At 41.1% G+C, this 25968-nt stretch overlaps 1 protein-coding gene across 3 annotated transcripts in view; it reads left to right on the top strand.

Annotated features, from left to right (window-relative positions):
- Nucleotides 1-10527: 10527 nt before the first annotated feature.
- Nucleotides 10528-25968, top strand: part of LOC107159690 (zinc finger protein 420-like) — a 37568-nt gene continuing 22127 nt past the window's right edge. For all 3 annotated transcript variants that reach the window (XR_007342171.1, XR_007342172.1, XM_048787762.1), the window contains exon 1: nt 10528-10694. Coding sequence is in view for 1 of the 3 variants with exons in the window: in XM_048787762.1 (XP_048643719.1) it covers nt 10692-10694 (3 nt within the window). In the remaining 2 variants the exon portion in view is untranslated. The remainder of the gene's footprint in view (nt 10695-25968) is intronic.

Raw genomic sequence — 25968 nt, 5'->3', positions numbered from 1 at the left:
TTGTCTTTTATCAAAGTATTTCTGTGTACATTCTTTCACTTTTTCTAGACATACAAACTCATAAAGATATGTCTTTAATACTAAAAACATATTCACACTAAGTGATTTAATGTAAATACACCATACCAGATGTAGATCTTTATAGGGTCCAGTGTGCACTGTCTTGTGGACTCCAGAACAAGACTTCTCCACCTCAGCACTGTGAAACTTGGGATAGGCCATTCCTGCCATGGGGGGTGTACTGTACACTGCAAGATGGTTAGCAGCTCTGAGGCCTCTATCCACTTAAGGCTGAGAGCAAATTTCCCCCAGCTGTTTTGACACCCCAAAATTTCTCCAGATATTCTGAAATGTTTCCACAAGGGGCAAAATCACCCCTATTGGAAATTACAGCTCTAGAGGTAAAAGGGGAAAAAAAAAGTCCACTGATCTTAGGTGTCTTGCATCTAACATCAGCTTCCAGAGGTGGCTGGAGGGACTTACATCCATTTTATAGATGATAAATTGAGGCTAAGGTCATGATGCCAATAAATGGAGCAGGTCCTGAATTCAGCCTCCCTGCAGGGACACAATTCACAAGCACACCAAGGGAAGGGGTCCCTGTAGGTGTGCAGTCCCCTGGGCTCCACATTCAGCACCTGTCTCACTCTTCTCTGCAATCTAATCACTCTTGCTTTTACTCCTTTCATACGCTGAGGGAGCCAGTTTATTGCAAAAACAAAACAAAACAAAACAAAAACAAAAACAAAAACAAAACAAAAAACCACACACACACACACACACACACAACCCAAAATAAAATGCTTCCCTCTCCCAGAAAGTCTTGCTAAAGTCACGGGAGACAACAATCACATGGGGACATAAGATAAGCATTGGGGGTCTATTGGTATTTGGGGACTGAGAAGGCAGGAGAAGCCATGTGTGGCAGGCTGTGGCAAGCAGGCAAGGAATGGAGGGAGGAAGTCCAGGCTCTGTCAGCAGAAAGACTTCTACTGTTCAGCAGAGTGGTTTCCAATCATGCTTTAGAATCCTCCCAGATTATAACAAAACATCTTGGGAATGAACATAACATTGCTATTGCCTTCATTTCCCAAGAAAGCAGTCTTTTTAAATACTCTGTACATAACCAATATCATCTCATGGAAGAGCCTTTTCAAATTGGAGTAGTGATAGACCCAGCCTGATTCACTCTTTAAATTGGGAGCCATCTCACCACAAAGATATAAAAGCTAATTTCGGCTTTACTGTAAATTACTGCAAATTCTGAACTAGCTTGGAATGCCTGCCCATACCTTGAACTCACCCATGCCTGGCTGTCCCTGACCAGATAGCAGCCCTCTCTGAAACTTTGGTGATGCCTCATAAATCTTGGCTTTCCCTGGCCAGATAACGACCCTCTCTGAGGCCCTAATGACCTTCATAAATTCTGATGTTGGGGCCAGCAAAAATGTAAACTAGCATTAGTGTTATGCTCGTCAGAGTTTTGTTATCTGTATCCCCCTTTGTGTAACTTTCTGGGCTATAAAGCTGGGCTGCAGGAAAGCTGCTGCTGCTGTCTTGTTCCCGAGGTTTTGGGTGGGAGAAGCAACCTGGCTGGTCGAAATAATAAGCTTGCTTTAATTTGATTTTAATTGGAGTCAGTGGTCTTTTCTTTGCGTCTTGGTCTAACAGTAGAACTCCAGTTTTTCAAAATGGGGTAGGGAATGGACAGATGTGCAATGACATACCAACATACCCAACCACACAGGAGGCATATAAGGAACACAACTGCAAAAACATCACAAGTTCACAGACTGTGCTGGGAAAACTGCATCGGGGCCCGGAGTCACCTAGTGGTCAGAAGCTGTGCTGCTTTCCACAGTCCACAGAGCCTGGGGAATACCTTAGCTGTTCCACCCCATTCTTTCATTCATTCCACACTCACAAACACTATGGCATGAGTGAATAATCACTTGTCTTAGGTTTGTAATTGTACTCTTATATACACAAATGTAAGTAAGTACAATTTTGAATGGGTAAAAATCACACTTCATAAACTGTTAATATTATAATTGACACCTATGAGTTTTTGGTATGCATTTATACTAAACAGAATTCTGGATTGTAAGAGGCCTACTCCATGCTGTGAACACAACCCCTCTGCTCTGTCCTTGTGACTCATCATAAATCTGACATGATTTGTTTCCCTTTATTTTCTCTTCTGTAACCTTGGGTAAAGCAAGGTCAGCCTTCTTCCCATCCTAGGCAGTTATCTGTCCTTGAGCTCACACACACCATAGGAATCAGGAAAGTCAGACTTCAGGAGCAGCCCAAAAAGGCCTAGGAAATGGCCAGCTCCCAGATCTATGAGTGAATTTTGACCCCTGATAATGCAGACCTGCAATATAGCCTTTGAATCACCTCTTTAAAAGTCCTGTTTCCTCCAATGAACAGAATCAGAGTCTCTGGGACAGGATTCCTGTGTTTCTCCTTTGCCTGCAGGGTAATAAAACTTTTTCCTTTCTTACAAAATCATGTCCTGATTATTGGATTGGCATTGTGGTCAAGGACTGACCGTCTGCAGGGCTGCACTGTGTGCAATGACTGTCTTACTCATGCAGAGCAATGGTGTCAAGAGGAAACTGGTTCTATATGAGACAATGAAGACCACTGGAAAGAGCCACCATAGGCTAATCATAAAATTATTGTTTCTTATTTTTAAAACAATTCTAACAATAGTACAACAATAGTGTAAATATGGGCATGATTAGGAAGTTCTGGAAATGAGAGGTAGAAGTGGCTGCACAGGACTGGGGTGTGGCTCAGTAGCAGAGTGCTTGCCTAGAATGTGTGAGGCATTGGTTTCAATTCTCAGCACCACATATCAATAAAGAAAATAAAGGTACATTGACAACTGAAAAAAAAAAAGAAATGGCTGCCCAACATTGTAAGTGTACCTAATGTCATAGAATTATGCACTTGAGAGTTACAATGGCAAATTTTATGTTATATTGTGTGATACTAGAAATACACAGTACTGGAGCAAATGTGGAGCAGCAGGAACTGTCTACACTTGGGCAGGAATGTAAAGGGTTCCACTTTGGCAAACAGCTTGGCAGGTTCTTTAAGTGCACCCCCACATCATGGTCCACACATTCCATTCCTGGGCAACAGGAAGAGAAATGCAAGTACAGTTCTACACAAAGACCATGGGAGAATGTTGGCAGCTACTGTGCTGATGAGAGCTGAATTCTGCATGTACATCCAGTGGGACCAAGTGAATAGGTAGACAACTTTAATAAATGCAAAGAAATACTCAGCACTGAAAAGAAAAGAACTGAGACACACAAAATATACAATTCCAAAAATTCTAGAAGATGGACAAGAACATATAGAATGGTTATGTAATGTATTCAAACTTTATTTATAGGGAGAAAAGCAGCAGTTTCTTGCAAACAAGAAGGTACTAAAGGGGTAGAAGAAAACTACTGTTGGGAATGGATACATTTATTATCCTGGTTGCACTGAAGGTGCCCTTAGGGCACAACAGAAAGGTGTGAAATTTATTATTTATCAATTATGCCTCAATAAACTATGTGGGAAAAACTGTGACAAATTATATCATACAAGATTTTTAGGCATTAGCACCTCTGGTGTGCTGCAAGTTAAAGAAACCTGTTTTCTAAAAATTCCTTGGGCGTCTGGTATCTTCTGTCCTATTAAAGCACTCCAGCACCTCTGGGACACTAGAAGGCAATTCTACAATGGAAGTTTATAGCTTTGAAAATCAAAAAGATCCCAAATAAACTATGGAACAATACATCTCAAGGTCTTTGTAAAAGAAGAACAAATCAATTCCAAAACCAGTAGAAGGAAATAATTAAAATCAAGACCAAAGTCTATAAAATAGATAATAAAACAATACAAAGCATCAATGGAATTAAGAGTCGGTTCTTCTCAGGAGGGTGAGCAGGAGGATCACAAGTTCATAAGCCAACCTCAGCAACTTAGAGAGGCCATAACCAACTTAGCAAGATCCTGTCTCAAAATAAAACATAAAATATGCTGGGGACGTGGCTCAGCAGTGTAGTGCACCTTGGCTCAATTCCTGGTACCAACACTATACACACACACACACACACACCCCACATATGTACACACACACACACACACACACACACATATATATATATACATATATATTTATTTATTTATCCTTTCAAGGAATTATGTATATGGTTATGTTACCACCCCCCCATTTAACCACCCACTGAGTATAAATCTCAAATACTCTTCAGACCTGGCATTCAGAGATGTTAGGCAGTAGCCCCTCTGCTCTGCTGCAGGTCAAAAAACCCTGCTTCCTAGAAACCCCTTGGGTGTGTGGTATCTTCTGTGCTTCATCATTAAAGCATTCCAGCACCTCTGGGACAGTAGAAGGTAGATATATGGTTCTTTGAAAAGATAAAAAAAAATAGGTAAATTCTCTGCCAAACAAATCAAAACAAAGAAAGAAAAAAATAATAAAATTTGAGATGAAAAATAAAAAGCTACCACAGACATGATAAAAATCCAGAGGATCATTAGGGACTATTTTGGAAACATAGTCTAATAAATTGGAACACTTAGTAGAAATGGATATATCTCTAGCTCATATAACCTGCTGAAATTGAATCAAGGGTTTATAGGAAATCTTAACAAAATAATAAGGAGCAATGGGTAGAAAGCAGTGATAAAAAGTGTTCCAACAAGAAAAGCCAAGGACCAGAGAGCTTGTTAACTGAATTCCAGCAAACCTTCAAAGAAGAAATCATGCCAACACTCCTCAAATTATTCCAGTATTTTAGTCAGCTTTTTTGCTGTGAATAAAAGACCTGATCAGCATAAATGTAGAGGAGGAAAGGTTTCCTCAGGAGCTCACAGTTTTAGAGGTCTAAGCCTATGGACAGCTGACTCCATTCCTTGGGGCTCAAGGTGAAGCAGGACATCATGGCAGAGGAATGTGGCAGAGGGAAGCAGCTTACATGGTGGTCAGTAAGGAGAGAGAGAGAGAGAGAGAGAGGTGCCTCCACTTGCAAGATGCAAATATATAAGCCAAAGGCACGCCCCAATTCCCACCTCCTCCAGCCACACCCTTCCACTTTAGTTGCCACTCAGTTAATATCTATCAGGGTATTAATTCACTGATTGGGTTAAGGCTCTCATAACCCAAAAATTTCTTCTCTGAGCCATCTTGCTTTATATCACACATGAACTTTTGGGGGACACCACACCTAAATCATAACACCCAGGAAATAGAAAGGGGTGGAATACATCAAATTAATTCAGGAAACTGGTATCATCCTGGTTCTAAAACCAGATAAGGACACATCAAGGAAAGAAAAGGACAGACCAACATACATAATGAAATTAGATGCAAAATTATTAATAAAATATTGAAAAGTCAGATTCAACTGGATTTGGAGCTGGTTTGTTTTTGTTTCATAAGGGCCATGACATGCATCATTAGGTTCTTTATGTGGGATGTAGGTACTCAACACTATAAACTTTCCTCTTAGAAAAGCCTTCATATTGTCCTGTAGGCTCTGGTTTGTTTTATCACGACTTTTGTTTGATTCTTAAAAATTTTTTAAATTTCTTCCCTATTTTCTTCTATCATCTACTTATCATCAGAAATGTTTTGCTCAATCCTATTCAATATTAAGAAGATTGTACCTCATGACAAAAATGGAAGCAATCCAGGAATGCAAAGATGGTTTAGCACATGCAAGTCAATGAATGTAATTCATCACATAAAAAGAAATAAGGACAAAGGGCCCACAGTCATCTCAATAGATGCAGAAAAAGCATTTGACCAAGTCCAGCACCCACTCATGTTTAAAAAACTAGAGAAAATAGGAGTAGAGGATCTTACCTCAATATCATGAAGGCTATAGATGAAAAACCCAAGGCTGTCAATATGCTGAACAGAAAAAACAGGAAGCATTTTTTAAAAAATCTCGAACAAGTCAAAGACATCCATTCTCACCATTCCTATTTAACATAGCATTAGAAATTCTAGCCAGAGCAGTTAGACAAGAGGAGGAAATAGAGGGGATAAAATAAAAATGGAAGAAGTCAAATTATCGCTGTTCATGATATGATTGCATACTTAGAAGGTTCAAAAGGCTCCAGCATGGGCTGGGGATATAGCTTAGTTGGTTAGAATGCTTGCCTCCCACGTAGAAGGCCCTGGGTTCAATCCCTAGCACCACTACCAAAAAAAAAAAAAAAAAAAGGCTCCAGCAGAACACTGCTGAGCTAACAAGTTCAGCAATGTTTCAGGTTACGAAAGAAATATAAAAAATCATTGGCTTTCCAGAAGGGGCACAGAGTCTCAAGGATCCATTCTTTGGGGATACCTGTGGACTCTCTCATGTTACTTAATGCCTCATGGTTATGGATTTATTTTTTCTGTTAAAATATCCTTGTCTTTTTAAAAAATCTTTCTTTATCTGTAATCCCTACATACTTCCAGATTCTGTCAGTATTTATTTTATTCAAATTTGTATATCTATATGTGTGTGTTATCCATTGTTTTTATTCTTTTATATTTCCACCATAGCTCATATTTGAGATAATTCCCTACAAATGTATTTAGATTGATTCCTTTCTCTTAAGTCTGAGAGTGTGTTCCATCCATGCATAGGGGCCTCCTTCCTGCATTTCCCTCCTGGTTGGAGACTAGTTCAAATTCTCTGAGCTGAAGCAAGCTGCACTGGCCTTCATGCTCCTTTGTAGATATGTTTGCAAGTGATATTTTTACATGGGACATGTAATGAATCTTTGATCTATGGCTTAAAAACATTGTCTTACTCTACGACATCTTATACTTTCTTATTTGGTGATTCAAGTTGTCCATTTTTAGCATTGCAGTGATACAAATGAACCTTATTTTTCTGTTACCATATCATGCTTTCTATCACCATGCCTGTAGGTACATTGTAGGTACTGTTTTCAAATTTCTCTTGCCCTGAGAAAATAAAATATATTGTTGTTTTTTCCCAGTGCAGAGTCATATGCCTGTAATCCCAGTGGCTCAGGATGTTGAGACAGGAGGATCTCAAGTTCAAAGTCATCCCAGCAAAAATTGAAGCACTAAACAAATCAGTGAGACCCTGTCTCTAAATAAAATACAAAAAAAAAAAAATAGGAATGGGGATGTGGCTTAGGGTTCGAGTGCCCCTGAGTTTAATCCCTGGTACCCACTCCCCCAAATTTTATATATATATGAATGATATCTTGTTTTAGTTTTCTAAATTCACCTCTTACTCATTTCTTAAAAATTTTCCGTTACTTCCCAGAAGCTCCAGAGGCATTAACTTGAGGTTATTAGTCCCACTGGAGAAGAGCACTAGGTGTTGATCTAGTGCTGAGGTTCTGAGTAAGTGTCACAATCCAACACTTAAGATACTAAGAAAAGGATGGGATGAGTGATATGGTTTAGTGGAGGCATTTTGACTTTGGAAACAGGCAAGGTGGATTCTAAATCCCAGCCCAATTGTTTAATGGTTATAAGGCAGTTTTATGAACATCATTTAAAAGAAAATGTAGAATGACTTTGAGGGTCAAAATATAGGCAATTCTTCAGCCTTAATGTTTCCACAACCTTGAAGATTTTTTTTTAACTCATTCTCCTGTGAAAACACAGACTCTCTTTCCCAAACCTTGAATCTGGGCTTTCCTTATTATTATTATGGTCCATATAAAGATGTGATCATCAAAATCATGTATTACTTGGATATCTAGAATCAAAATTCCTTGAATGCTTTTGCTTTTTGTTTCATAACCCTGTCATGTCTATGAGAAGAATCCAACATTGGTCTTCTGGAGGATGAGATATCTTGAGGAGGATGATCAAGATGCTCCAGTTGACAGCCAGCACATCTTCTGAAGTTCAGCAAACTTATCAACAATCAGCTAACCATATGCAGCATTCAGACCCCAGCTGAGTCCATCCTAAATGGATGAACAGCCCAATGGAGGATTATCATGAGGTAATACATTTTAGAGTATTTTTATCCAGTGATCAATAACTAATACATTCACAATAGACAGGCTGCCAAGATTCAATTCCATGTGGCTTAGCAGTTATGTAGCAAACAAGAGGTGCCCTTTGTTGATTTTCTTCTTTCCTAATTTAAAATTTGGATTTCTTGATAGATAGTATTGAAGTTTACAGAAATATAGCAGATATATATGCATGTGATTGGTGCTAAAACTCTCACGGTTCCCGTACCACAGGAGGAAACAGCCTGGCCATAAGGTCCAATTTGCAAAATAAGATTTCCTTTAATCTTCTTGAAATAAAGCCTAACTGTTGAGGAAGATATCCATTTTCCTTTGTTTGCTGTGTGATATCTGAAAGGGAAATGGCTTTGTGCCCAGCATCATGTGAGAAATAGTGGGAGAAAGGGTGGTTTACTTTGGACACTGACCACTAACTCCTAGTCAGAGCTTCTTGCTCTTTCTGAAGGTAGTGTCTTGCCTGGGATTTGGCCTCAAGCAGGAATATTGGTAAAAAAGTGTATTCTTTTCCTTCAGCATGAAAAGGAGGATGTCAGCGCCTTCTTCTCCCTGAAGTCAAGGGAACTATAAATCTGCAAGCTGGAGTGTGTCTGCTGTGAGTTGAGATGTGTTTGGGACTTAAAATACAGTGAATTTTGAAGATATACCTACAAATATGTATACGCTTCATTAATAATTTTATATTGGTCACATATTAGGACCAATAAGATGATATTCTGCATATGTTGCTTAGGCCCTCACTTGGTTGCTGAGGCTGGCTTTGAACCTGTAATACTCCTGCCTGAGCCTCCCAAGACACTGGGATTACAGGCATGAACCACCACAAACATGTCTTTTCAATTTTTAATTTGAATGTAAGAAAATCTTCAAAAACACTGATTCACAATCTGTTTGTGTTGGACATTGCTGCCTTAGGGTATTGTTTCCCAGTTCATGTTATAGTTAAAGCTTCGTCCCGGGGTTTCATAAACTGACTTCCAGACCACTCAAGTATAATCGAATCAAGACTTTATTGAAGCACACTAGTGGCGACTGATCAGAACATAAAGATGTTCCCCTGATCAGCCCCGAACAATTGCAAGGGTGCCCCTTATAAGCCTGAAAACTGCAAAAGGGGTGTACGGGGGTCTAGCCAATGCAAGCAAGCCGGTTACAGAAGCGAGACAGTGCAGTCAAGTGGAGGGAAGCCTAACTAATCACAGTTAGCCCAGTCACCCCAGTTACAGAAACAGAGCCCCGTTACCCTAGTTACAGAAACAATACCCCATTAGGTAGTTCCGTGTTCTCACAGATTTCTATAGTAAGAGGAAAAGAACATTTTGCCCTAGTCATGAACTTTCTACTTGGCATGATTATTTTACAGGATGAAGTCATAAAACAAAATGGAGTCACACTTGCTCCTACTATCACATTCAAAGCTCAAGCTACCTCCTGATAAGACTAGAAAGCAGTTGATATAATGTTATTTACATTCATAAATAATACATATATGTAAATAATACATTGATAGTGTTCCCACTGTTGACCGGTGACGAGTCCTTGCTTCCCCAGTGTTGAAGAATAACACCAGAGAAGAACGCTGAGGCAAGGTCAGAGTAGAAATTAGAAGTTTATTAAAGGACAGCAGAAAAGAAGGGGACCCAAGAGGTGGAATCCGTGGAAGTGCGGTTGTCTCTCCACTTTATAGTATTCAGTGATGGAATGGCAGTGGGAAGGCCTGAAGGGTTGGGACACAGGTGGGCCAAAGCAGTAATCCTGGCACTTGCCAGTCAGCGTCTTTAAGTTTGCTGTTCATTAACATTTCTTTGGGATGGGCTATCTTCAAATCTGTTGGAGGCTATTTCCTCGATTCATTAACATTCTGAGAGTTGCTCAACTTTTCCTGGAATTCATTCTCAACATGGCCTCCATTTTAGATTTCACTCAATATTAGACCCGATTTACCTAAACTACACTGACTACCTAATTTTAAATCTGGCTTCAATAGGATCAAGGTTGATATCAGAAAAGGTTAAATGCAAATTCTTCCCGAATAGTTCCAAATCCTGCTATTCAACAGAAGCCATGCCTTAGAATAGCTGCAGGTTGAAAGTCTGGGTTCAATGTCCATAACCCCAAAAGAAAAAGAAAATAGGCTTGTGGGGCATGCCTGAAATTCCCAGGATTCCAAGTTAGGGGCCACCCTGGAAACTTAGAAAGTCCTTGTCTCAAAATTTAAAAAAAGGAAAAAAAAAAAAAAGATAAAAGGATTGGGGACGTTACCCAGTGACAGACTGTCCTTGGGATAAACCCTGTACTGGAGTGAAAAGACAAAATAAAATCAAAAGTCGCCAAGGACTTGCCATTCTGTTCTCATTCATCCTTGGTTGGATGCAATCTACAGTCAGAGAGTTGGCTCAATGCTCCGTTCCAGGGGGCGGGCCCTGAAGTCCTGTCCATTCAGAGGCATGATCATGAGATCTGTCCAATCCAGCACAGAGCCCGTGAGGAGGGGGCGGGCTTCTGCCGTCTGGGACCTCTGGTTTCCGGAGCCCACTGCTATCCCGACAGGTCTTCACGCACTATCTACGTCCTTCTGTCCGCGTGGCTTTACCAGGAAGCGCTGGGGACCCACCAGAGAGCGCTGCGCTCCCTACCGCCAGGAAATGGTGAGTGAGCGGGCGCGTCTGGAGCCCGGGCCAATGCGTGGGACTGGCGCGGCGGGAACCTGAAACGGTGGGTGGGACACCCCGTCCTCTCCAGTCTGCAGCCCCTAGTCCTCCTCCGGGCAGCGCCGCTCTCAGCCGCCGTGGCCGTCCTAGCCGAGCAAATGTCCGCCGCGGCGGGAACCCAGCCCCCTCTCGGGTCACTGCATGGTCGCCTCGGCCCTGACTGAAGCCCTGTCTGGGCACCAGCCAGCCAGCAGCCCGGCCTCGCCCCAGCTGTGCAGTGAGACCAGGGACCATCCTCAGGAAGGGTCCACCTTTGTGCGTGGTGTTCCTGCGTGAGGATGGCTGGGATCTGCGGGGACCCCAGCTCCCCCTCCTCCTGGACCTCCCGAATGTGCGGGAAGCAGCACGTCCAACCCAGAGGAGCCTGTCCTTCAGCCTGGCTCTTCATAAATGCCTAAGTTATAGATAAATTCCTAGGTTTCCAGCTCCCTGTCCTTATTGCAATGCTGAATTCTCCTCTCCAGGCTGTGAACTATTTGTCTCCCATGCTACATTTCAAATGGACACATCATTTTTCCCCCCTAATTTTATCCTCCAAGTGCTGAATGACACTTTTTAAAAATTTTGTTTTCTGTTTTGAGCATTTTTCATGAGAGGAAAGCAGAGAATTGCTTGACCATTTGGGGAAAGAAATGTGTGTGCTTTACGCTTTGTGTTTCCTCTGTACAAAAACTTACCACAATTTTTTGAGTTGAGATTCCTCTCTGCAGACGTCAGTGTGTGATATGTCCTCACCCCACTCTCCCATCTTTTCCTGGCCTTGGGTTTCAGAACTGCCTGACACAATGTGTCAGAACTCCATGTCTAAATCCTCTTGGAGTGTCTAGTGTACACCATTCCCTGGGTCTTGGCTCCCAGAGAGGAGTTGGAGGTGCGAGGGTGGAGCCTCTCAGGGGAGTAGCTGAATGTTCTGTTTCCCATTTTTTTTTTTCTTTTTAAATCTAAAAGCATTTCAGTGTTTCTTTTATTAGTTATTGTGAATGTTGTAGGGACAGAGGAGGCAAGGCACAGAAGATAGCCGGAAACACTTTTGTTTGGTTGCAGCCAGGTTCAGAGGGCACAGCGTTTGATATAACAATGAGTCCCCTGAACCCTGGGTTCAGGTAGAATTTTATACCCATCATGTAAGTGGAGGGGCTCAGAAGTTCACAGTCTGCAGAAGTTCACATAAAAGCAGCTTTCTCTTTCACTGTTCTGGGCAAGTTAACCCTTCAAGGACAACACCTGAGAAGGGGAGAGCTTCTTCTCCCCTTTCTTTTCTCTCCCTGCCAGCTGTTACATGGAGCCCAATTGATAACTTCTCTTATCTTAGAAATGTAGATATCTCTGTGAAGCCCCAGCTCAAGGCCAGAGGCCTTGTTTACACATTTATACAAACTACTATACTGGATACATGTTTTAAAAAAACTAATAAGGGGTGTCTAGCACCTGGAGTGCTGATTTCTTCCCAGTCAGTGTCCAAGTAAGACAGGGCAATAGGAGAATAGGAAGTTTATCTACATTGAACTCTTTTGTAGAGACTCTTTTGCTGACAGTCCTAAAATTAGCCATGGTGGAGATTTCTGGAGAAGCCCAGTTAAGAATTTTCTGTGGAGAAAGGGGTTCCACTACAATTCCCCCCTTTAATGATGCTCCCCATAATTTAATCCTTTAAATTTAAGAGCATCATTACCATTATCTTGGCTTAAAGCCTTATATAATGCCAAAACCTTAGTTGTTGTCATCCTTTCAACAGCAACTTCTGCAGTGGACCCAATAGTTTTAATGCACAGTGGAGCCAAACGTGGGAGCAATAAACAGGTTAATAGCTGAATACCCATTATACCAGTTAAGGTTTTAAATCTACCAAGAGTTGAAAACCATCTCCCAAAAGCGTGTTTGGGACCCAAACTTTAATACCCTTATAGGTATGAACTTGCATGTGTTCTAGTTTTCTTGTATTGTTGCCTTTATCCTTAATTGCTTATCTGTTGTCATCCACATGGATGCGACAATCTGAGCTGTTGAACTCTCCACATATTTCTCTTTCCTCAGCCAGTAGGTAATCTAATGCCAAGTGGTTTTGATAGTTAGCTACTCGCATCTGGGTCTGTTGTGTGGCTAGGAGGTCAAAGGCTGTGGCAGTCTGATTAATAATGACTTCTAGCACAGCTTGTAAGTGAATAATTCTGTTTAGCATGTAAATAGGGGTTCTATTGCCTCAACTGCCATTTTGTGCCCAGGTAGGGGGATGAGAAGTGGCAGTAGTGCTCTGGGGTGGCCAGTTACCTTCATCCCAAGATTGGTGACCTCCTAAATCAAGTTCCTTCCCAGTGAACCTCTTTTTTCTTTCCAGTTATTCATCTATAGCATTCCTCTGGTAAGACAGGTCCTAAATATATGTTTTACCACCTCTTGGTTATAGTAGATTGGCTTGACACATGGTTTACATGATCTCCACTGTTAGAATAGGAGTAGGGCAGAATCCCTTAAGGTTATCAAAGAAAACCAAGCTAAATGATAGAGTAACATTTTGGATAGCATAGGTTAGACAGTATAAATTAACAAAGCCAAACTAATAACACCAGACAAACCGTAGAAAATTTATATAAGCAAGATAAAAAAGTATAAGTGAAATTTTGTTACCCAGAGTCCAGTCAGTAGGAGTTACTGTTATCAAACCAGTAGCAAAAACCAAACAGAGAACTATGTATATGTCTAGAAGCAAGGAGTGGCAATGCATTACAGTATAAGAACTATCTTAGAGGTTGAAAGAGTTCATTAGTCCTGGTGGGAAGTTTATCTTTCACCATGCATTCATCAGCCAGTCCCTCCTGTGTGGCTGAAACAGGGCTGTAATCTCCTCAAGCTTTAGCCGTGCATAGACCAGTCAGCTTCCAGAGTGACTGGAGCAGGGCTGTTGTCCTTCTGATCCTCAAGCTTCTCCAATCTTACTAGCAGTCTTTCTCTAACACATTGGTTGAGAACCTGTAAAGTTTTCACTGATGCCTAAAGCTGTAGTCTCAGGGTTAATTCTCCTTTCTTTCTTAAGTCTCCCAATAGTCCCCTAATAAGAGGTGGGCCTCATGTTCATTATCTTATAAGGAGAGAATCCAGTCCTCTTAGTGGGAGTGGATCTAATCCTCAACAGTGTAATAGGGAGAAGTTCATCACAATGTAAGTGAGTCTCCTGACACAGCTTACCCAATTGAGCCTTAAAGTCCTGTTCATCCTTTGAACTTTACCAGAAGTCTGTGGCCTATAGGCAGTATGTAACTTCCATCTGATGTTTAAACTTTTGGTCAGTAATTGTATCACTTCTGCCCAAAAGCTGTCCCATTGTCTGAGCCAATAGTTATTGGGACACCAAATCTGGGAATAATTTCCCAGAGAAGCATCCTAGTATCTCCCTAGCCTTTTCAGTGGTGGTGGGAAAGGCTTCCACCTAGTCAGAGTAGTCACACACAAAACCCAAAAGTTATTTATAGCCCCGTGAGTGTGATAGTTCAGTGAAGTCTACTTCTAAGTCTTCAAAAGGTGCTCCTCCTATAGTTTGGATTCCTGGTGGGAGCTTGCCCCCTGACATGGATTGTTGTAAGCACATTATTTACAGATCATCTGGGGTGATGTTTGTGAGCCAGGGGACATAGAAATGTTGACTCAGAACTGTCTCAAATGCTGTATGTCCAACGGGTTCTCCTGTGGAACTGTCTGATAAAGGCTGGGGCTAGAATCTCTGGGATGGCTATGCTGGCCATCAGAAAATCTCCACCATCCACCTGGGAGAAAATTTTCTTTTTTGCCTTAAACCACTTACTTTCATGTTGGGAATATGTTGGCCCCCATTCTGTTAGATGATCAGTCAGGCAGAGTGGAGCATTTAAACCTGGGACTGGATTTTCTTCTTGTTTCTTGCAGACAGCTAACCTGGCTTCTCTGTCAGCCCTCTGGTTGCCCTGAGCAACCACAGTGTTTCCCTTTTGATGACCTTGGCAATATATAATCATAACCTTCTTGAGAGCCCACAGTGCATCCAAAAGTTGAAGAATTTCTTGCCCATATATTATACTTTTTAAAAAATCCCTGAGTTAATTAGCCCCTTTTCCTTACATAAGGCCCTATGAACATGAAGGGCAGCAAATGCATATTTTGAATCTATGTATCTATCCACACAGACTCCTGCTGTCAACTGAGGTGCTTGAGTTAAAGCAATAAGTTTTGCTTTTTGTGCTGAAGTTCCCTGAGGCAGAGGTTATGCCTCAACAGTGGAGTCCAGAGTGACCATTGCATATCAAGCAAAATATACCTCATCTTTTATAAAACTGCTTCCATCTGTGAAGTACTCCACATCAGGGTTCCTGAGGGCTGGTCTGCCAGGTCTGGTTTATTGGAAAACATTATTCCATGACTTCAATATAATTGTGATCAGGTTGTCCAGGTTTGAGGGGCAGCAAAGTTGCTGGGTTTAGAGTCTGGATGACTTTAACATGGACACATGGGTTTTTACATAACATATCCTGGTATTGACTGTTCTCTCATTAGTAAATCAGTATTGTCCTTTGTACTCTAACAATGTCAAAAGTAAATGAGGAACCCTGAAATCCAAATTTTGTCCCATATTCAGTTTATCAGCTTCCAACACCAGAAGATCTGTGGCTGCAAGGGCCCATAAACAAGGTGGCCAGCCTTGGGCTACAGAGTCCAGCTGTTTGGATAGATGTCCATGTCCCCAGCACCTGAGTCAAGACTCCCATAGCCACTCCAGACTGTTCATGGACATAAAGAAAGTAAAGCTTTGTGAGGTCAGGGAGCCCTTGTCCAGATGCACTGGGAGTGTTTGTTTAATGTTCTCAAAGGCCTTTTGCATAGTTGGCCCCCATATTAGAGGATCCTATTCTCCCCCCTTTGTGGCTTTGTAGAGGGGTTTTTCAATAATTAAAAGTTGGGGATCCATATATGGCTGAATGCAGCAGCCCCAAGAATTCTATAGTCTAATGGCAGGTTGAAGGGACTGAAATTGAGCAGATTTCCTGTTTCTTTAGGGGCCCAGTTGTTTTTGTCTGTTCTGTTGCTCAGTCAGATGGTAACCAAGGTATTTGACTTTTTCTTGATAGATGTGAGCTTTTAAGTCAGAGTTCAGTGCTGTCCCAAAGATGGTGTACTCAAACCCCTGAGAGGAACTGTCATTTAGGGAAGGGAGGTGTACAGAGAGCCTCTGGTGCTTTAAGATGCAGGATTTTTTTGTTATCTCCCTGTGCAGGATGTTGGCTGCTGGGATTCTCCCACTCTTAAATCTAATGCAAATCGTAGCAGAGATTGATGACCTGGGATATCATTTGTATAAAAGGCACCAATGTAAATATATCCATGGGTCGTTTGCCGAGGTTAGAGGGCAGGTTCCGTGCAGGTCCTGGTGTGGCAGCCACATGGTGCCAACCTAGGTGTTGCTCTTTGACTGCGGGGCTTTCTCCTCCTGCCAAGTCCATCGAGGTAGGGACCCAGCCCCCTCTCGGGTCACTGCGTGGTCGCCTTGGCCCTGTCTGTCCAGTAGCCTGCCAGCAGCCCAGCCTCACCCCAGCTGTGCGGTGAGACTAGGGACCATCCTCAGGAAGGGTCCACCTCTGTGCGTGGTGTTCCTGCGGGAGGATGGCTGGTGTCTCCTCTTGGGCCTCCCGAATGTGTGGGAAGCAGCACATCCACCCCAGAGGAGCCTGTCCTGCAGCCTGGCTCTTTATAAATGCCTAATTTTATAGATTTATCCAGGTTGTGAACTATTTGTTTCTCATACTGCATAGACAGAGTATTTTTCTAATATTTTTTTCCAAGTACTGAATGGTACTTTTTAAAGATCTGGTTTTTCGTTTTGAGCATTTTTCATGAGAGGAAAACAGAGAATTTTTTGACCATTGGGGGGAAAAATTGTGTGTGCCTTTCCCTTTGTATTTCCTTGGCACAAAAACTTATCATGATTTTTGAGTTGTGATTCCCCTCTGTAGATATCAGTGTTTGAGATGTACTCACCCGACCCTCCCATCTTTTCCTGGCCCTGGGTTTCAGAACTGCCTGACACAGATTGTCACAACTCCATGTCTAAATCCTCTTGGAGTGTCTAGTGAACGCCATTCCCTGGGTCTTGTGCTCCCAGAGAGTAGTTGGAGGTGCGAGGGTGAAGCCTCTCAGGGGAGTAGCTGAATGTTCTGCCAGATCCCCGCCCTCCACCTAAAAGGCATTTCAGTTGTTTCTTTTATTAGGTACTGTGAATAGCACTATAGTGAAAATGAGAGCACAGTCATTTCTTTGACATACTGATTCCAATCCCTTTAGATATGTATCTAGAATTATTTGGCAAGTTTTGACAGTGGCCACCTTAATTGCACTGTTCAGGCTGCAGGAAGTCTACTATTTGTGCAATAAGTCCCTGATGAAAGTTAGAACCCAGCCTGTCAAGTTGCCACTGGAAGAGTGTGCTGTGACTTTGTGTGTATATGTGTGCTTTTTATCTTCTTTTCTTCACTCCTAGTAGGGATTGTGCCCAAGGGAGTACTTGCCCACCAGTGTAAAACCACTTGTTTGTGATCTGTGGAGATTTGCACATGCTCAGTTACATTTGTAGAACTCAGGTGGTTGGGATGGAGACCCAGGAAGAAAAGGTGTTGAAGTTGATTCTGGCTAGATAGGAGCTCATTCATCTGCAGCAGCAGTTGGCAGAGTGAACTGGCAGACCCAGAGCCCTTCTATGGATAAACTGACACCTTTGAGACTTAACCCATTGTATTCCCTGGTCCCAGTTGATGAAGCCCATGGAAGTACTTGCATGTCCATAAAAAATCACTTTTTCCTGTGGTCTTGATACTTGTGAGTTTGTAGTCCCCTCCTCTCTCAGCCCTAGACAAATTAGGATGCAAACCACAGAAAACTTTAGAGGTAGGATATGTAGAGTCCCAATCTTCCTCTCCTAGGTCTCTCAATTTACTTATGACCTGACTTTGTCTAAGGACTTGAAACATGAGTAGATATTTATTCAGTGTATCCATAGATGGAGGGAGGGAGAGTCAGGAGCCTCCTATTCTGCTGAATTTCCAACATTATTCTCCAGTAATACCTGCCTTTTATTGTGGTGCTGGAGTTTGAACCCAGACCTTGCACATTCTGCATGCACACTCTACCAGTGAACTATGCTGCCAGTTCCTGCACCTACCTTTAGATTGGCTGACCATGCATTGAAATCTAATGTAATTCTTCATGTTTGGATTCATATTTCCTTTCTGTTGCTCTTGGCAATAGAAAATTTACATACACATGAATTTAGCTATGTATTTTGTTTGTGTTATGAATTCTTATTAATGCAATATTAGTTTTATACATTAGTGTCAGGTAATGATAGCTACTTCTCTTTTTTTCTAATTTAGGAGGAGTTTTTTATTCTAATTATTTACATGGCAGTAGAATGCATTTCAACTCATTGTACACAAATGGGTACAACGTCTCATTTCTCTGGTTGTACATAATGCACAGATACACCATTCCTGCATCATGGGTAATAATGTACATAGGGTAATAACCTCACTCTAATTCTACAATCCTTCCCACTCCCCCTCCATCCCCTCCTCTCACTCCCCTCTGCCCACTCCCAAGTTCTTCTGTCTTTCCATAGTACCCCCCCCTNAGATCTTCTTCAGTTTCTTTCTTCAGGGTTCTGTAGCTTTTATGGTAGAGGTCTTTCACCTCTTTTGTTAGATTGATTCCCAAGTATTTTATCTTTTTTGAGGTTATTGTGAATGGGATAGTTGTCCTAATTTCTCCTTCAGTCTACTTTGCTGAATTCATTTCTGAGTTCTAGAAGTTTTCTGGAGTGTTTTGGGGCTTCTAAGTATAGAATTATGTCTTTGGCCAATAGGGATAGTTTGAGCTCTTCTTTTCATATTCATACTTTTTACTTTCTTTCTTTTGTCTAATTGCTTCTGGCTAGGATTTCAAGAATTATGTTCAATGGAAGTGGTAAAAGAAGGCATCCCTGTCTTGTTCCAGTTTTTAGAGATAATCCTTTCTCTCTCTCTCTCTCTCTCTCTCTCTCTCACACACACACACACACACACACACACACAGAACTAGAACATGAAGATTATAAAATGTGAAAAATAAAATTAGTTCTCACTGCATTCTTTACATTTGTGAATATATATTATTATCAATATTATTATTGTATTGGTAAGTTGATGTCACCTTACATTCCAGGTGAACTTCAATGTCCCTTTTACAAAGTCAGCTATTCTTCAAGGTAAGAAGCTGTGTTTAAAAAGGGTTGTAGCCAGGAATCTGTCAGTCTTGTGTTCTGCAGCCACTGTTCTTCACCTGCCACTCAGGGCTAGAGGACCCCAAGTCTGAAGCTTTGACCACTCAGGGTGGATGGGATGACAGTTACCAATCAGAGGCACAGACAGGTAACAGGAGGTGGACTTCACATGTGGAAGGTTTTGTCTCTGGCTCCAGCCAAGCTCTGAGTCCATCTTCATGTTCTCTGATATGTGGGTGGCTTTGTCACTCTGACCTTCAGGTGCTGGAGGATTTGTAGAGAGATTGCCAGAAATACTAGAAGCCAGGAAATGGTTAAGTCTATAGGGGATTAGGGTTGGTTGGAAGCAGCCACTCCTGGCTCTGGGGACCTGGGCTTTTCTGAGGTCAAGGATTAAATCTGAATTCCATTTCAGTGCTAGAACAGCTTAGTATTTTATCCTTTGACTCCTCATGGTGAGGCTGGACTGGCAGCCAGGGCTCTGGTGGTTTTGTCCTGTGCCCTATTGGTTACCATTGAGTAATCTGAGTCCTCTCTGTGCAGCTCCTTCCCCATACCTCACACTGACCCAGAGTGGGTGACGAAGGCAGGCAGGGTCATCGGGGAATCCTGACCCACGTAAGGGGCTTATCTTTGTAGTAGCTGTGGTCTGTAGCATTCCTTGTCGCTCTTTCCTACCCCGAGGCCACCCATTCTGTACCAGGCTTTCCAAGTCTATGGCGAGCATGTTCTTTTCAAATACTGCATTCCTCCATCCTATTCACTACTCACTATATGTCCATCCATCCACACTGCAAATAACAAAGTATTGAAATTCATCTTCTCACCCAGTTTTGTAAAATGTCATTGCAATTTACAAATGAACATCCATATGACAGGAAGTAGAGAATAATCACCGAACTCTCAGATGTTAAACATCTTTGTACCTCTTTTCCATATAGCCACCCTAGGCATACTTAACCATATTTGAATGTGTTTTTGTTGTGTCTTGCATCAGGAAAATTGACAGGTGATAGGTGCATAGTCACTGCAATATCTTTTCCTATCCTGCATTTAAGCACTGCATGTGGCTGACACAGCTACCCATAGGTGCTTTGTCTCTTAGAATTCCTACAGATTACCAGCCTCTCTGTTCTCTTGTGCTACAGAAAAGCTTGAGTTTGGGAGATGGAGGCTTTTGTGGGAGCAGCTGGATACCCTGGAAATTCAGGAATATTCTGGCATAGGTTTTGTCTATGAAAATCATGGATTTAGTCATTGGGACCGTCTTCCCCCAACTCTAGGTTCAATTCTTTGCAGACACATTTTTGTTCAGCCATTTAGCTCCTGGTAGTGAAAGGAAAGGCAAAGACAATTCTTGTTCTTTGAATCCTCAGAGTTGTAAAAGGAGATTAAAATATTTAAAAGAATTAGGAAGATTATCTCAGTAAATTTTTACTGGTGTTTTCTGGGCAGAACTCAACTTTAATGCAGATATGAGGGTACAAAACAGTGCCTCATGGTGAGGATGATTATTGAGTCCTTAAAGGAGGAAGATTTTGTGGAATATTTTTTCACTTTTGTGTGTGTGTTTGTGTGTCTGTGTGTAGTGCTGGGGACTGAACCCAGGGCCTTGTGCATGCAAGGCAAGCACGCAACCAACTGAGCCATAACCCCAGCCAATATCCTGTCTTGACCTTAGCGTCAGACATATTTGTGTTCAACTCAGCAGTATGATCAACCTGATTTTTTTAGTTTGTAAAATCATATTCACTAATTTTAAGCTTGTTTTTTTCATAGGAAAAAAATGATATGAAAAAAACAAGTCTAAAATTAGTGAATATGCTTTTGAAACAGAAAAATATTTCCTAAGAGGCAAGACAGGTGGATTTCAGCCCCAAACATACAAAAAGTTGTAAACTAAGGCAAACTTTTGAACCTGTAAATGATGTTTTTGAGGTTCCTGTTATTTCTAAGGCACCTCTGCTGCTGTTGTCACATTTTGTTTCCATCAAGCATGGAAAGAGTATTTTCACCTGAGAGAGCTACAGAGCACTGGGAAACTGGGGATCCAAAGGTAGATGTGTTTCTAAGAGAATTTAATGACCTTTCTGAGGGTATAATTTTTAGTGAGGCTGTTTGTATACGATCATATGTACAAAATTTAGATTTGGATAACAAGTAAGTTTATTATATTTTTAAATATATTTTTAAAGTTGTAGTTGGACACAATACATTTATTTTTATTTGTTTACTTTTATGTGCTGCTGAGGATTGAACCCAGTGCCTTGCACATGCCAGATGAGTGCTCTACCACTGAGCCACACCCCTAGCCCCATAGATAAGTGTATTTTAAAGATGCATTGATAAACTAGGAAAGGAAGCATCCCTAAGTTAAGAGAAGCACTTGCTTTCTGTCCTTGTTTTTATTGCCAATCCATCATGAGGACAAGGATTTGAGAAAAGGAAAAATAAGTTTCTTGCTGTGTTAGTGAAAGAGAAAGAGGACTCCTGACCCAGAGGCTGGAATTCTAACTGCCGTGGGGAATAATGGGTCCTTAGTGATAAGGCTACCCTCTAGCTGTGCCCTATCAGGAGTTATAATTTACTTGTTATCCTTGAAAGATGGCCATTTCTTAAATTTTCTGTTGCCAGCCTTGAAGTCTTGATTTTTTTTTTTTAATTCCCGTGGTGCAAGAGGTAAAGGAGAGATAATTGGCCAAGGACAGGAAGAAGGTTACTCTTGCTCCTCCTATGGTTAGGAATGGAGAGAGGGAGAAAAGGAAGGAAGAAAACAGTAATTTAAAGAATAAGTCACAGTGGCAGAGCAGCAAGGGTTATGTTCATTTTCCCCACAGTCACTTTTTATGGAAAATTGGGTGTCTACATCTCTAAGGTTCTTCCTGTGCAGACAGAGGGGTGAGGAGGGGTTTCTAGAATTAAAAATTATTGCCTTTTGTAAATTATCTTTTGAATTTTTACTAGAAGGGAAGGAGAGGCAATTTTCGCCTTGGTGGTGACCTGGAAGAAGCACTCTGGTACAGCAGTTTTTTTGACTGATTGTTGTACATACTATTTTAACTTGGTTTCTGTTGTGGGTGGGGTTACTATTTCCATATTTTCTGTCTTCTCACCATGATACAAAAAGGGTTCTCTAATGCACATTTCCTTGGTATTGGCACCAAAATAGACTTGTAGACCAGTGGTACAGACCAGAGGACATATAAACAAACCCATATAACTACAGTTATTTTATATTAGACAAAGGCGCCAAAAACATACATTGGAGAAAAGATAGCCTTTCAACAAATGATGCTGGGAAAACTGGAAATCCAAATGCAACAAAATGAAATTAAGCCCCTATCTGTCATCATGCACAAAACTCAAAAGTGCATCAAGGACCTATGAATTAAACCAGAGACACATGCCTAATAGAAGAAAAAGAGGGCCAAATCTCCATCATGTTGGATTTGGCCCTAACTTTCTTATTAAGACTCTGGAGCATAAGAATTAAAATCAAGAATCAATAAATTGGGTGGATTCAAACTAAAAAGCTGCTTCTCAGGAAAAATAAACAATCAGTGAGGTGATAGAGAGCCTAGAGAATGGGAGAAAATTTTTACCACAGGTACATCAGATAGAGCACTAATCTCTAGGATATATAAAGAACTCAAATCTTAACACACACCACACACAACAAAAACAAACAAAACAAAACAAAATAAAAAAAACAAATAACTCAATCAATAAATGGGCCGAGGAACTGAATAGATACTTCTCAGAAGATGATATACAATAATAAATAAGTATATGAAAAAATATTCATCATCTCTAGCAGTTAGAGAAATGCAAATCAAAACTCCTCTAAAATTTTATCTCCAGTCAGAATGGCAGCTATTATGAAGACAAACAACAATAAGTGTTGGTGAGGATGTGGGGGAAAAGGCACACTCATACATTGCTGGTGGGACTGCAAATTGTTGCAACTAATCTGGAAAGCAGTATGGAGATTCTTTGGAAAACTAGGAATGGAACCACCATTTGACCCAGCTATCCCTCTCCTCGGTCTATACCCAAAGGGTTTAAAAACAGCATACTACAGGGACCCAGCCACATCAATGTTTATAGTAGTAGCACAATTCACAATAGCTAAACTGTGGAAGCAAGCAAGATGCCCTTCAGTAGATGAATGAATAAAGAAAATGTGATATATATATATATATACACACACACACACATATATATATATACACACACATACATACACACACATATGTACATATACACACAACACACACACAATGGAATATTAGTCAGCATTAAAAGAGAATAAAATCATGGCATTTGCAGGTAAGTGGATGTAGTTGGAGAATATAATGCTAAGTAAAGTTAGTCAATCCCTAAAAAACAAATGTCAAATATTTCTCACAATGGAGTTTAGGGGGTGGCGAGCATTGGAGGATTAGACGAACACTAGATAGAGCAAATAGGTGGGAGGGGCAATGGGGATAGGAAAGATGGTGGAATGAGATGGACATCATTACCCTAAGTACATGTATGAAGACACAAATGGTGTAACTCTACTTTATGTATGACCAGAAATATGAAAAATTGTTCTCTATATGTCAATTGTAATGCATTCTGTAGTCATATATAACAATTTAATCCTGCTAATATCAGTATCCTTTGGAGGAGAGCATTTTGACAGATACCTATTCCCACTGCAGGTGGGTCTCATCATAATTTAGATTCCATCTTTTTTTTTAAAAAATTATTTGTTCTAATTGTTTATTCATGACAGTATGATGCACTTTGACGCATACAAAAATGAATTTTTCTGATTGTAAATATGTAGAGTCACACCAGTCATGTGATCATATAGGCACCTAGGGTAATAATGTCTAATTAATTCTACTTACTTCCTACTCCGTAGACACCTATTCCCACTGCAGGCTGGCTTCTTGGCCTGTCCTTTTTAAGATGTGATTTCTGTTTTCCCTGTACATTGGGGTCTCCAGAAAGCATGTAACTTCCATTGAATATGCAATGTTTTGCTCACTTGTTGGGCCACTTCTGCAGTGAAAGATAGTTATTGTCACTTTGCATTGAGGAGGGAAGCCCATGTCTTAGGATCAGCTCCTTCCAGAGGATTTGTGTTTTTCTGGAGTCTTTTCTGTTCTGGTAGAATAAGTGTGACTCACACAGAGATGATATCTACCAATGCTAGCAAATATCTGCAGGTTCCTTTGACGCAGGACGTTGGGTAAACTCTACTTGTCAATCATAGTAATATTATATTTTTACATATTGAGACATTATGGTCAAATACCTCAGTCTTTGGATTGTTTGAGTACAAAAGACACTGTTCTATATTTCTTGCTGAATAGTCCAATGGAGGCATGACCCTCACCACTGGGGCTTGGAGAAATTTGCCAAGGCACCCTTCCCACAGTGAACACTCTCATGGAAGTGTTTTATCAAGAGCAGGCCAATGCTTCAGGCAGAAGGATGAGCCCACAGGAGTCTCACTACACTTGGCAGTGTTATCCCCAAAGTTAAAACTTTCTTTGCCCCTATTCTTCTGCTCATCTATGAAAAGGTTTGCATTGGTCTGATTGAAGCTGAGTTTCAGGGCCCTGATAAAGAGTCTGTTCTTTCTTGCCCTTTTGGTTGCTCTATCAGCAGCCTGATTTCTCCTGGCCACCTAGATGTCAATATTCTGGTGACCATTATAGTGCATGATTGCCACCTGCTTTGGTGTGGCCACAGCCTATATCAATGCCAGTCATTTCAAGGCCTTTATAAATGTCATTCTTAGCAGCAAGCACTCCTCTTTCTTTCTAGATAGCTCCAGGTGCCTACACTCTCAGGAGAGCATATTTTGAGTCAGCGTAAATGCTTACTTTCTTACCTTTGGTTGTTGAGAGCTCTTTTCAGAGAAATTAGTTTTGCATTCCGGGCTGATGTTTTAGCAGCAAAGCCTCAACTTTAAATATGTATTGTTCCTTGATGACAGAGTGTCCAGCTATCCACTGACCATTGTCCATGAACTTGCTTCTATCCTTGAAGATGCCCTATCTAGTTCAATCATAGGCTACTGAAGCAAATGCCACTTGCTGAAGAGTCTTCTTAGCTCTCTGAGCAGTCATGCTGTATTGGCCCATTACTATCTTCTGCTAACATGGTTGCTTGATTTAAGGTGGCATGGTTTCTCTTGAGGTTGACATTTCTAATACTAATAGGATGGCCTGCAATCTCCCTATCCTCTCAGCAGTCAGCTTAAACCCATCATTGTATTTCAGCAGTACCAGGACTCCATGAGGAAGTCACAGAATAAGGGTTGACGTGGAGTGAGTTTCTCAAACTCATTTAGTAAATCATAAGTGGTATTCACACCTGAAGGCAGGAGGACCCTTCTTTTTTTGTGTGGTTAAAATGTTGTGACAAGTAAGCTTCTAGCCACAATTTATGTCCAGTAACTGTATGAGAATTCCCAGTGCTGTGCCTTGTTTCTCAATCATATATAGTCTTAATGTCTTTGTGAGTCAGGCAGGCTTGGGTAGGGGCTGTCATGATGCTCTATTTTCACCTCTCAAAGGCAGCTTGGCTTTCTGGTGTACAAGTTATATTTTTGGCTTCTGTTCTTTTTAGAGTTTCATAAAGACATTTAGTTATTAGTCTAAAAATAGGGGCCCAACTATAGCAGAACCATGACATTTTCAGGAAAACACATAACTGTCTCTGGTCTGTGACACCTGAATAAAGCCTGTTCTCAATATGGCATGGAAATTCAGGTTATTGGCTAATCTGGAATTCCAGATAAGGACTTTTTCTCATGTCCTCTTGTGTCTCTTCACCCAGCTTGTGTAATGGAGATGTAAGGCAAGACAGAGGTCAAGTCCTATTCTTTTACTTCTCTGAACCTCAGAGTTTTCTGTTTTTTTTTTTTTTTTTTTTTCC

Source organism: Marmota marmota, unplaced genomic scaffold (genome assembly GCF_001458135.2).
Source record: "Marmota marmota marmota unplaced genomic scaffold, marMar, whole genome shotgun sequence".
Taxonomy (NCBI): Eukaryota; Metazoa; Chordata; class Mammalia; order Rodentia; family Sciuridae; genus Marmota; species Marmota marmota.
Note: the sequence above shows the minus strand (reverse complement) of the source record. Positions and strands in the feature narration are given on the sequence as shown.